Here is a 14,075-nt window from a genome sequence, read left to right on the forward strand (position 1 = left end):
ACACACACACACACACATACATGGGGGGGGCGCCAATAATGTTGTGCCTAGGGGCATCCAGACCCCTAAATCCGCCTCTGGTGCCTGAGTGTTATCACTCAGTCCTAGTGATTTAATTTGCTGTATTAACATTGTTTCAGCATATACAATGCTTGAGTTCACTGTGTGTTGCCCATAGTTTCTCAATTTGTTTTCATGTTTACCCCAAGAGGAACCTCTGATTCATGTGATACTTCAGTTTTCTAAATATAACTCAGAATGACAATAAATGCGTGGAAGATATAAGTTTTAGGAGCTGATCCAAAGGTAGACGCTAATGGCAAAGCTTCTGCATCTTTGTTCGCAGCTGCTATATGTAATTATGCAAAACTTGCAGGATGCGTCTTAAGTTGCCAGTTTCTCTGATCCACTCCGTGTCTGAAGACATAACATTGTATAAATTGTGTGGCCATCGAACATCTGAGTTACTCAGGATGTCCGACAAAATTACACTGCAGCAGCCAGTGAAGCTGCGTCCAATGATGTAGCCACTGACTTCAGCATGCCCAGAAAACTCCGTCAGCACAACCCCATTTCCTGGAAAGCTCCCTTTTGCCCCCTTCAAATGTCAGCAGTATGTCAGTCATGCTACGGCTTTTGGAGCACTGCGAGTGAAGTTGCAGGACCTGATCTGTACATCCGCAGTGCAGTTTCTGCGAATGCGAAGATCCTTAAACATTAAAGATTTGCATAAAAGATTTACATAAATCTCTGAAGCAGACTCTTAAGGTGCATACACACTGTGAGATTTTGACTAAGTGCCAATTTTGACTATGCGATTTCCCTTAAACTCCCCGGATCCCAGAACCACCAATTTTGCCTATACAGGTTGAGTATCCCATATCCGAATATTCTGAAATATGGAATATTCCGAAATACGGAATTTTTTGAGTGAGAGTGAAATAGTGAAACCTTTGTTTTCTGATGGCTCAATGTACACAAAGTTTGTTTAATACACAAAGTTATTAAAATATTGTATTAAATGACCTTCAGGCTGTATGTATAAGGTGTATATAAAACATAAATGCATTCTGTGCTTAGACTTGGGACCCATCACCATGATATCTCATTATGGTATGCAATTATTCCAAAATACGGAAAAATCCAATATCCAAAATACTTCTGGTCCCAAGCATTTTGGATAAGGGATACTCAACCTGTATTTACTTGCGATTTTGACTATATACAATTTTGACTATACTAGAAAGTAGATTGCACACAATATAGTCAAAAATGCCATGCCCGCACAGTCTATTTTTTCTTGAGATACCATACCCAACGGAGCGCGCATCGGTATAGCAGGCTGTATACACATGGTGCGATATATGTGCTAACTTTTCTTATGATTTTGACTATATAGTCAAAATCATAAGCGCACATCACACCGTGTGTATGCTCCTATAGTATTAGGTAAACATTTACAGACCCTTGGGGAACATGTTTACATTTTTTTTTTTATTATTATTATTTTTAGATATTTTAACCTCTTATTTACTGTATATTGTTCTTAGGTTCGAACAACTGCCCCAGATAAATACAGAGTCAAACCAAGCAACAGCAGTTGTGAACCTGGATCCACTGTTGACATTGCCGTTTCTCTTCATGCAGGTATTGTGTTTATGTTCTTATTGGGGGGGAAGTGTTCTCAGCTTAGTGAGAGGGTACCAACCACTCAGCTACTAACAGTCATATTACAGGCTGTGTTTGAAATGAAAAATGTCAGGAGCTGGTTGATTGGTACTTTATTTCTCTCCACTTTATCTCTTTCCAAGCTTTGATACATCTCCCCATTAATCTGTAGAATTTGACTTTACAGTTATGTAGTTAAGAGTTCAACAATCAAAATAATGACACTGAGAACGCGGAAAGTGTGAGGTTGAACCCAGGATGCCAACCTGTTTAATATGTGATTTACAGCATTTTAACAGTGATTCTTTACCACGTAATTAAATTGACCCTTATGTGACTTGTATATTGGTATAACTATTGAGGCCCGCAAAGCATATTCCCTGATAAGTGCCGGCATCAGTGATAAGCTACGGTTTACCGGGGCTAATTGCATAGCCCTCGGAGAACCAATTAGCCGCTATTGCCGCGGCTTATAATTGAAACACCCCCCCACCACCACCACCACAGTGTGTTTTTTTAAAGAAAACAGGGGCAGATGTATTAAGCCTGGAGAAGTGATAAATCAGTGATAAATGCAAGGTGATAACGCACCAGCCAATCAACTCCAATATGTAAATTTACAGTTAGGAGCTGATTGGCTGGTGCGTTACCACCTTGCAATTATCACAGCTTTATCACTTCTCCAGGCTTAATACATCTGCCCCATAGTGTTTACTATTGTAATTTTCTCTGACGTCCTAAGTGGATGCTGGGACTCCGTAAGGACCATGGGGAATAGCGGCTCCGCAGGAGACTGGGCACAACTAAAGAAAGCTTTAGGACTACCTGGTGTGCACTGGCTCCTCCCACCATGACCCTCCTCCAGACCACAGTTAGAATCTTGTGCCCGGCTGAGCTGGATGCACACTAGGGGCTCTCCTGAGCTCCTAGAAAAGAAAGTATATTTTAGGTTTTTTATTTTCAGTGAGATCTGCTGGCAACAGACTCACTGCTACGAGGGACTAAGGGGAGAAGAAGCGAACCTACCTGACTGGAGATAGTTTGGGCTTCTTAGGCTACTGGACACCATTAGCTCCAGAGGGATCGAACACAGGACCCGACCTCGATCGTTCGGTCCCGGAGCCGCGCCGCCGTCCCCCTTACAGAGCCAGAAGCATGAAGATGGTCCTGGAAATCGGCGGCAGAAGACTTCGGTCTTCAACAAGGTAGCGCACAGCACTGCAGCTGTGCGCCATTGCTCCTCATGCACACCTCACACTCCGGTCACTGATGGGTGCAGGGCGCTGGGGGGGGGGGGGGGGGGCGCCCTGAGCAGCAATATGAATACCTTGGCTGGCAAAAAATCACAATATATAGTCCCAGAGGCTATATATGTGATAAATACCCCTGCCAGAATCCATGAAAAAAGCGGGAGAAAAGTCAGCCGAAAAAGGGGCGGGGCTATCTCCCTCAGCACACTGGCGCCATTTTTTCTTCACAGTGCAGCTGGAAGACAGCTCCCCAGGCTCTCCCCTGTAGTTTTCAGGCTCAAAGGGTTAAAAAGAGAGGGGGGGCACTAAATTTAGGCGCAATATGTGTATACAAGCAGCTATTGGGGGAAAAAATCACTCAGTTATAGTGTTAATCCCTGCATTATATAGCGCTCTGGTGTGTGCTGGCATACTCTCTCTCTGTCTCCCCAAAGGACTTTGTGGGGTCCTGTCCTCAGTCAGCGCATTTCCTGTGTGTGTGCGGTGTGTCGGTACGGCTGTGTCGACATGTTGGATGAGGAAGGTTACGTGGAGGCGGAGCAGAGGCCGATAAATGGGATGTCGCCCCCTGTGGGGCCGACATCAGAGTGGATGGATAGGTGGAAGGTTTTAACCGACAATGTCAACTCCTTACATAAAAGGCTAGATGACATAACAGCTGTGGGACAGCCGGCTTCTCAGCCCGCGCCTGCCCAGGCGTCTCAAAGGCCATCAGGGGCTCAAAAAACGCCCGTTACCTCAGATGGCAGACACAGATGTCGACACGGAGTCTGACTCCAGTGTCGACGAGATTGAGACATATACACAATCCACTAGGAACATCCGTTGCATGATCTCGGCAATGAAAAATGTGTTACACATTTCTGACATGAACCCAAGTACCACATAAAAGGGGTTTTATGTTTGGGGAGAAAAAGCAACCAGTGTTTTGTTCCCCCATCAGATGAGTGAATAAAGTGTGTAAAGAAGCGTGGGTTCCCCCGATAAGAAACTGGTAATTTCTAAAAAGTTACTGATGGCGTACCCTTTCCCGCCAGAGGATAGGTCACGTTGGGAGATATCCCCTAGGGTGGATAAGGCGCTCACACGTTTGTCAAAAAAGGTGGCACTGCCGTCTTAGGATACGGCCACTTTGAAGGAGCCTGCTGATAAAAAGCAGGAGGCTATCCTGAAGTCTGTATATACACACTCAGGTACTATACTGAGACCTGCAATTGCCTCAGCATGAATAGTGCTGCTGCAGCGTGGTCTGATACCCTGTCAGATAATATTAATACCCTAGACAGAGATAATATTTTGCTAACATAGAGCATATTAAAGACGTTGTCTTATATATGAGGGATATTTGCCGGCTGGCATCCAGAATTAAGGCAATGTCCATTCTGCCAGGAGGGTATTAGAGACCCGGCAGTGGACAGGTGATGCTGGCTTTAAAAGGCACATGGAGATTCTGCCTTATAAGGGTGAGGAATTGTTTGGGGATGGTCTCTGGGACCTCGTATCCACAGCAACAGCTGGGAAGAAAAATTTTTACCTCAGGTTTCCTCACAGCCTTAGAAAGCACCGTATTTTCAGGTACAGTCCTTTCGGCTTCAGAAAAGCAAGCGGGTCAAAGGCGCTTCCTTTCTGCACAGAGACAAGGGAAGAAGGAAAAAGCTGCACCAGACAGCCAGTTCCCAGGATCAAAAATCTTCCCCCGCTTCCTCGGAGTCCACCGCATGACGCTGGGGCTCCACAGGTGGAGACAAGTGCGGTGGGGGCGCGTCTCGGGAACTTCAGGGACCAGTGGGCTTGCCCACAGGTGGATCCCTAGGTTCTGCAAGTAGTATCACAGGGATACAAGCTGGAGTTCGAGGCGACTCCCCCTCGCCGTTACCTCACATCAGCCTTGCCTGCTGCCCTCGGAGAAAGAGAGGTAGTACTGGCGGCAATTAACAAGCTGTACTTCCAGCAGGTGAAATCAAGGTACCCCTCCTTCAACAAGGCCGGGGTTACTATTCCAAAATGTTTGGGGTACCGAAACCAGACGGTTCGGTGAGACCCATTCTAAAATTGAAATCCTTGAACACTTATATACGAAGGTTCAAGTTCAAAATGGAATTGCAAGCCTGGAGAATTTCATGGTATCACTGAACATCAAGGATGCTTACCTGCATGTCCCTATTTACCCTCCTCACCAGGAGTACCTCCAAATTGTGGTACAGGATTGTCATTACCAATTCCAGACGTTGCCGTTGGTCTGTCCCCGGCACCGAGGGTATTTACCAAAGTAATGGCCGAAATAATTATCCCGTACTTGGACGATCTCCTTATAAAGACGAGGTCCAGGGAGCAGTTGTTCGTCGGAGTAGCACTATCTCGGGAAGTGCTACAACAGCACGGCTGGATTCTGAATATTCCAAAGTCGCAGCTGGTTCCTACGACGCGTCTACTGTTCCTGGGTATGGTTCTGGACACAGAACAGGAAAAATGGTTTCTCCCGGAGGAGAAGGCCAAGGAGTTGTCATCTCTAGTCAGAGACCTCCTAATATAAATACAGGTGTCGGTGCATCAATGCACGCGAGCCCTGGGAAAGATGGTAGCTTCTTACGAAGAAATTCCATTCGGCAGTTCCATGCAAGGATCTTCCAGTGGGATCTGTTGGACAAGTGGTCCGGGTCGCATCTTCAGATGCATCGGCGGATAACCCTGTCTCCAAGGGCCAGGGTGTCGCTGTTGTGGTGGCTGCAGAGTGTTCATCTTCGAGAGGGCCGCAGATTCGGCATACAGGACTGGGTCCTGGTGACCACGGATGCCAGCCTTCGAGGCTGGGGGGCAGTCACACAGGGAAGAAACTTCCAAGGACTATGGAAAAGTCAGGAGACTTCCCTACACATAAATATTCTGGAACTAAGGGCCATTTACAATGCCCTAAGTCAGGCTAGACCCCTGCTTCAACACCGGCCGGTGCTGATCCAGTCAGACAACATCACGGCGGTCGCTCATGTAAACCGACAGGGCGGCACAAGAAGCAGGATGGCGATGGCAGAAGCCACAAGGATTCTCCGATGGGCGGAAAATCATGTGTTAGCACTGTCAGCAGTGTTCATTCCCGGAGTGGACAACTGGGAAGCAGACTTTCTCAGCAGACACGACCTCCACCCGGGAGAGTGGGGACTTCATCCAGAAGTCTTCCAAATGATTGTACACCGTTGGGAAAGGCCACAGGTGGACATGATGGCGTCCCGCCTCAACAAAAAGCTAAAAAGATATTGTGCCAGGTCAAGGGACCCTCAGGCGATAGCTGTGGACGCTCTGGTAACACCGTGGGTGTACCAGTCGGTGTATGTGTTCCCTTCTCTGCCTCTCATACCCAGGGTAATGAGTATAATAAGAAGGAGAGGAGTAAGAACTATACTCATTGTTCCGGATTGGCCAAGAAGAGCTTGGTACCCAGAACTCCAAGAAATGATCTCAGAGGACCCATGGCCTCTGCCGCTCAGACAGGACCTGCTGCAGCAGGGGGCCTGTCTGTTCCAAGACGTACCGCGGCTGCGTTTGACGGCATGGCGGTTGAACGCCGGATCCTGAAGGAAAAGGGCATTCCGGAGGAAGTTATCCCTACGCTAATTAAAGCTAGGAAAGAAGTGAATGCAAACCATTATCACCGCATATGGCGGAAATATATTGCGTGCTGTGAGGCCAGGAAGGCCCCAACGGAGGAATTTCAGCTAGGTCGATTTCTGCACTTCCTACAGTCAGGGGTGACTATGGGCCTAAAATTGGGTTCCATTAAGGTCCAGATTTCGGCTCTATCGATTTTCTTCCAAAAGAGAACTGGCTTCACTGCCTGAAGTTCAGACTTTTGTTAAGGGAGTGCTGCATGGTCAGCCCCCTTTTGTGCCTCCAGTGGCACCGTGGGATCTCAACGTGGTGTTGGATTTCCTGAAGTCGCATTGGGTTGAGCCATTTAAATCCGTGGAGCTAAAATACCTCACGTGGAAAGTGGTCATGCTGTTGGCCTTGGCGTCGGCCAGGCGTGTATCAGAATTGGCGGCTTTGTCATGCAAAAGCCCTTATCTGATTTTTTTTTTATATGGATAAGGCGGAATTGAGGACTCGTTCCCAATTCCTTCCTAAGGTGGTATCAGTTTTTCATGTGAACCAACCTATTGTGGTGCCTGCGGCTACTTGGGACTTGGAGGATTCCAAGTTACTGGACGTAGTCAGGGCCCTGAAAAATATATGTTTCCAGGACGGCTGGAGTCAGGAAAACTGACTCGCTATTTATCCTGTATGCACCCAACAAGCCGGGTGCTCCTGCTTTTAAGCAGACTATTGCTCGCTGGATCTGTAGCACGATTCAACTTGCACATTCTGCGGCTGGACTGCCGCACCCTAAATCTGTAAAAGCCCATTCCACGAGGAAAGTGGGCTCTTCTTGGGCAGCTGCCCGAGGGGTCTCGGCTTTACAAATTTGCCGAGCTGTTACTTGGTCGGGTTCAAACATTTTTGCAAGAGTCTACAAGTTTGATACCCTGGCTGAGGAGGACCTAGAGTTTGCTCATTCGGTGCTGCAGAGTCATCCGCACTCTCCCGCCCGTTTGGGAGCTTTGGTATAATCCCCATGGTCCTTACGGAGTCCCAGCATCCACTTAGGACGTCAGAGAAAATAAGATTTTACTCACTGGTAAAGCTATTTCTCGTAGTCCGTAGTGGATGCTGGGCGCCCATCCCAAGTGCGGATTGTCTGCAATACTTGTATATAGTTATTGCCTAACTAAAGGGTTATTGTTGAGCCATCTGTTGAGAGGCTCAGTTATATTTCATACTGTTAACTGGGTATAGTATCACGAGTTATACGGTGTGATTGGTGTGGCTGGTACGAGTCTTACCCGGGATTCAAAATCCTTCCTTATTGTGTCAGCTCTTCCGGGCACAGTATCCTAACTGAGGTCTGGAGGAGGGTCATGGTGGGAGGAGCCAGTGCACACCAGGTAGTCCTAAAGCTTTCTTTAGTTGTGCCCAGTCTCCTGCGGAGCCGCTATTCCCCATGGTCCTTACGGAGTCCCAGCATCCACTACGGACTACGAGAAATAGATTTACCGGTGAGTAAATTCTTATTTTTACTACATGCACTATAGGAGCAGTATCCCCTGTTTTATTGAAAAGAGAAGAACACCTGTGCTGTGTAAAATGCTGCTCCTTTAAGCAGAAGGCGCTCGGGGAAATGTAGATGTTTTCCTTATCCCATAAGTTTGACAATGTACGGAAGGCTCAGGACCTTGTCATGGGAAACCAAGCTTTTGATTGATTGCACTATGAGTACATAGAGCATCCACTCAGCTAGACAGGTTTCCCAGAAATGTACTCCACATAATGAATTGGCGTAAATGAGGAAATTGTATTCAGCACCTAATCTCCCTATGTTCTGTGTCTTATACATTGCATTCCTTATGTATTGTTTTTTTTCAAAAGCATCTACAGCATCACTTCAGGATCGGTTCTTGGTAATGGCTGCAGAAATGGAACAGTCATTGGGCACAGGGACGCAAGACTTGGCACAGTTTTGGAAGGAGATGCCTAGAAATAAGGTCATGGAACACAGGTATTGTGTGTTTTCAGTTTGTAATTCCTTTAAGTCCCATTCTCAATGGATTTTTTTTGGTCTTATATGATGCATAAAATACATTATTTAGCTTTAACTGAAAGCTATTATCATATGTTCAGTACCATGGATGGTTTAAGTTGTAAACAGGGAAATGGTTTGTGAGGAAGGAGAAGTGAAACAAGATTACGTGAGGGGGCGTAACGGTACAGCAATAATTTTGTGAAGGATGTTAATACGTTAAATGCCTTGTTGTTGTCGGGTGAGATATGATATCCCGGCAGTCGGGCTGCAGGCTGTCACATGACTGACACCGCCATCCCAACAATGAGAATGCCGGCAGGGGACAGGTTAAGTATTTTACCGCTCCCCGGCCTCCTAACCCACCTGGGGTAGCAACTAGGACCAAGATTCGAGGGAGTGACTGTTAGGGCTAAGACACCGGGGTGGCCTCCCTGGCCCTAACCCTAACAGTCACACCAATACTTACCTTTGGGATGTTGGCGGTCGGTGTTCCGCCGCCAGGATTGGTGTCTGTGTCGGGTTTCCGACGTCGGTCACATGTCCGCCGGCATCCCTACTGCCGAGTTGCTAACCACATCCCTTCAGGAGTTCTGTCCTGTCAGGAAAGATAGTTGGGCATATGTATCAAACCTTGGAGAGAAGTACGTACCGGCTATTATAGTTTGTGTTTCGAAAATAATAGCTGATTGGTTGGTACTTTATCTCTCTACAAGGTTTATTACATCTCCCCCTATTTTGATTTTCTTTCTGTAGATACAACTTGCCAGATGCATTTTCTTCTATGTTGGTGCATACAGGGGGATCTAGCTGCTTCTAGTTCGCTGCAGCAACTGACTTTCCCGCTGCCTGTATAAGCATGGTCCGTTTTGTGGAGTGCTTGGATTTGTTTGTTTTTAAGAGGATAAGAGAGAAGGAAAGTCAGTGGACTATGGGGGGGAATTTAATTATCTGCGATCCGTTTTCGCGTGTGTTTTTCCATGAAAACACACAGGATCGGGGATAAGTACCACGAAAATATGGCTCTTAACTGGGGTTTTGTTTCTTCTGCCTTCGTGCAGGTGTAACAAAATCCCCAGTAGTGCAGGATATCTGGGATTATTGAATTACCCCCTGGGGATCAGTAAGCCGTGGTCATTTACTGATGGTAATTGAATTCCTTCCCTACCCTATGGGTGTTGAGCTAATTCGGCCAGGTAAATCAGTTTGCTCACAATTGAATTCCCTCCCATTGTGACTTGATGGGCTGTGTTTTCATGAATTCAGCTGAAATAATAGTTACTCTGACTTTATGTTGGCAACATGTGCTTTGTGAGCAGAATAATGCTTTTTATTTGTTACATCCATAGTAAGCTAGTAGAAACCGAACTTGCTAAATTTCATACAAATGAAATCTAAGTGCTAAAAAGCTAATTACAATTCTGTGATTTATAATTACTTTGTTGTGTAGATTATATGGCCTGTATTGAGTTCAAAAAAGTGTTTGTTCTACACAAAGTACCCAGGCTTCTAAAGTTTAATGAGGCACCAAGTTTTCCGGTAGTGGTAGCTAATGAAGATGAAACTCCTAATTGGTTACCATTATTATATAATGAATAGAGTGGTAAGATGGAGAAGCTGCTAATTTATTTGTTGACCGGTTAATTAATGTTCCCTTTGAAAGTTCAAAGTGTGAAGTAGTATTGTTTGCAGTGGTGTACACATTGGCACTTTTAACTGTCTTGGTTACAGACAGTAATAGAGTAACACTTGAAAACATTTTGATGTGTATTATGAATGTCTAGAACTGTATTGGAGAACACGTGCAGGCCATGGCAGTGACGGACAACCTGATACACTAGAATGGCACACGCCAGTCCCTAACCTTCAGACGGGCCACAAATTACACTTACTCTGAGTAATAAGATAAAACAATACATTTGATCAAAGAAAAGACATGCAGTTTGTACTACTTGTTTGGCATAACACTGGGAAAACCTCTGCTCGAGCATATATTTGTCCAAGGTTATAGAATTTCCTAGTCTCATCCTGTCTTCTTCTTACAGGTTAAGATGTCATGTTGTTGAAACCAACAAGCCGACCACATTATTATTAAAAGAAAATACGTTGAACAGGTCTCCCTTAGGCAATGATGATCTGCACTTTAAGGTAGTATCCAGACTGCTTAAATGTAAAGTTATATACACAAACATAGATATCTATCTATCTATCTATCTATCTATCTATCTATCTATCTATCTATCTATCTATCTATCTATCTATCTATCTATCTATCTATCTATATGTGTTCCTCCAACTCCGGCACTCCGCTGACATAAATCACATACTGCACCCGGTGCCTTCCACATGTAAGCTTGCACGGCTCCACGTAATATATCCCTCCAAAGGCGGCACTCAAAGGTTCAAAAAAATGACACAAGTCGGCTGTTTTTAAGGCAACGTTTCAGCGCCGTTCAGCGCTTTTATCAAGCCAATTACAAAAGTGATTTACACATACCGGTATTTAAGTGCTTCCACCACCATGCACATAAGCTCCGCCCACTTCCGTATCCAGGTCACCCTGCAGACCGGCTCAGGTTGCAGCGCTGTTACCATAGTAACCTAACAAATCACCACTACTGTGTATTGCAAGAATACAAATAGATATACATACATAAAATTAAAAAGACAGACCATGATTAAAAACAACATGCTGTATCTGAGAACCACAAATAGTTACATCTAAGCACCAGCATTATCGTTCTATTATTTATTCAATATCTTAAGCTATAACAAATTTTTATGGCATATTCTCAATAGAAGTAACAACATTCAAGGAGCAACAAATGTATCAAAAAATTTCATATCGTAACTTACACTAGAAGTTATAAATGCTGCATTATAAAGAACACTGCTGGTCACATTCAATTAAAAACCTGTAAACCCAATGTCTCGTTTAAGCCACGAGGAACCAATGTATCTAGACGCATAATCCATTCACATTCACGTTGTAACAATTTTACAGACCTGTCACCCCCTCTAGGAAGCGGCGGCACATGGTCTATAATACGGTATCTCAGGGTAGACAAATTTTCTCTGACGTCCTAGTGGATGCTGGGAACTCCGTAAGGACCATGGGGAATAGCGGGCTCCGAAGGAGGCTGGGCACTCTAGAAAGATCTTAGACTACCTGGTGTGCACTGGCTCCTCCCACCATGACCCTCCTCCAAGCCTCAGTTAGATTTCGTGCCCGGCCGAGGTTGGATGCACACTAGGGGCTCTCCTGAGCTCTTAGAAAGTAATAGTCTTAGATTTTTTTATTTTCAGTGAGACCTGCTGGCAACAGGCTCACTGCAGCGAGGGACTAAGGGGAGAAGAAGCGAACTCGCCTGCTTGCATCCGGATTGGGCTTCTTAGGCTACTGGACACCATTAGCTCCAGAGGGATCGACCGCAGGCCCAGCCTTGATGTTCGGTCCCGGAGCCGCGCCGCCGTCCCCCTTACAGAGCCAGAAGCAAGAAGATGGTCCGGAAAATCGGCGGCATGAAGACTCTGTCTTCACCAAGGTAGCGCACAGCACTGCAGCTGTGCGCCATTGCTCCTCTCACACACTTCACACTCCGGTCACTGAGGGTGCAGGGCGCTTGGGGGGGGCGCCCTGAGGCAGCAATAAAAACACCTTGGCTGGCTAAAATACCTCAATATATAGCCCCAGGGGCTATATATGAGGTAAATACCCCTGCCAGAATTCCATAAAAAGCGGGAGAATAGGCCGCGAAAAAGGGGCGGAGCCTATCTCCTCAGCACACTGGCGCCATTTTTCCCTCACAGCTTGGCTGGAGGGAAGCTCCCTGGCTCTTCCCTGCAATCTACAGTACCAGTAAGAGGGAAAAGAGAGGGGGGGGCATTAAATTTGGCAGTATATATATATTTTATTGAAAAGCAGCTATTAGGGACATAACTCAGTTAGTCCCTGTATATATATAGCGCTCTGGTGTGTGCTGGCATACTCTTACTCTGTCCCCCCAAAGGGCTTTTTGTGGGTCCTGTCCTCTGTTTGAGCATTCCCTGTGTGTGTGGAGTGTGTCGGTACGGCTGTGTCGACATGTTTGAGGAGGATAAGGATGGAGGGGGAGCAGATGCCTTTAGCAGGGATGTCACCCCCTGGGGGGCAGACACCTGAGTGGATGAGTTTATGGCAGGAAATGAGTGCACGTATAGACTCCTTACATAAAAAATTTGACGACATGCCGACTGTGGGACAGCCGAGTCTTCAGCTCGTGCCTGTCCAGGTGTCTCAAAAGTCATCAGGGGCTCTGAAACGCCCGCTATCTCAGATGGCACAAGTAGATGTCGACACGGATACTGACACCAGTGTCGACGACGATGAGTCAAATTTAATGCCCGTTAAGGCCATTCACTGCATGATTGAGGCAATGAAAGAGGTGTTAAATATTTCTGATTTACATCCAGGTACCACAATAAAAGGGTATTATGTTTGGGGAGAAAAAACTACCTGTAGTTTTTCCCCCGTCAGATGAATTAAATGAAGTGTGTGAAGAAGCGTGGGCTTCCCCTGATAAGAAATTGGTAATTCCTAAGAAGATACTAATGGCGTTCCCTTTCCCGCCAGAGGATAGGTTACGTTGGGAAACACCCCCTAGGGTGGATAAAGCGCTCACACGTTTGTCTAAAAAGGTGGCACTACCGTCCCAGGATACGGCCGCCCTTAAGGAACCTGCTGATAGAAATCAGGAGGCGATCCTGAAGTCTGTATATACACACTCAGGCATTATACTTAGACCAGCTATTGCGTCAGCATGGATGTGCAGTGCTGCCGCCGCGTGGTCAGATAAACTGTCAGAAAATATTGACACATTAGACAGAGACACGATTCTGCTAACAATTGACCATATCAAAGACTCAGTCTTATACATGAGAGATGCACAGAGGGAAATCTGCCGGCTGGCATCTAAAGTAAGTGCATTATCCATCTCTGCTAGGAGATGCTTATGGACTCGCTAGTGGACTGGAGATGCAGATTCCAAAAGGCACATGGAAACAGCAGGTTCCCAGGAACAAAAGTCCTCCCCCGCTTCCTCTTCCATGTCCGCCGCATGACGGTGGGGCTCCACAGGCGGAGCCAGGTACGGTGGGGGCCCGCCTCATGAATTTCAGCGATCAGTGGGCTCGCTCACAGGTGGATCCCTGGATCCTTCAAATAGTATCTCAGGGATACAAGCTGGAATTCGAGGCGGCTCCACCCCACCGGTTCCTAAAATCTGCCTTGCCGATTGCTCCCTCAGACAGGGAGGCGGTGCTAGCAGCGATTCACAAGCTGTATTCCCAGCAGGTGATAATCAGGGTACCCCTACTTCAACAAGGCCGGGGTTACTATTCCACACTATTTGTGGTGCCGAAACCGGACGGTTCGGTGAGACCCATTTTAAATTTGAAATCCTTGAACACATACATAAAAAAATTCAAGTTCAAGATGGAATCGCTCAGGGCGGTTATTGCAAGCCTGGACGAGGGGGATTACATGGTATCCCTGGACATCAAGGATGCTT

The 14,075-nt window shown here is 46.2% G+C and overlaps 1 protein-coding gene across 1 annotated transcript in view; it reads left to right on the plus strand.

The window, feature by feature from the left end:
- The window catches only part of MOSPD2 (motile sperm domain containing 2), a 200,850-nt gene that overhangs the window by 168,063 nt on the left and 18,712 nt on the right, over positions 1–14,075 (plus strand). The window contains exons 12-14 of the mRNA XM_063955784.1: positions 1,551–1,647; positions 8,376–8,505; positions 10,572–10,674. Coding sequence (XP_063811854.1) covers positions 1,551–1,647; positions 8,376–8,505; positions 10,572–10,674 — 330 coding nt within the window. The remainder of the gene's footprint in view (positions 1–1,550; positions 1,648–8,375; positions 8,506–10,571; positions 10,675–14,075) is intronic.

The sequence above is a fragment of the Pseudophryne corroboree genome, chromosome 2 (genome assembly GCF_028390025.1).
Source record: "Pseudophryne corroboree isolate aPseCor3 chromosome 2, aPseCor3.hap2, whole genome shotgun sequence".
Lineage (NCBI taxonomy): Eukaryota > Metazoa > Chordata > Amphibia > Anura > Myobatrachidae > Pseudophryne > Pseudophryne corroboree.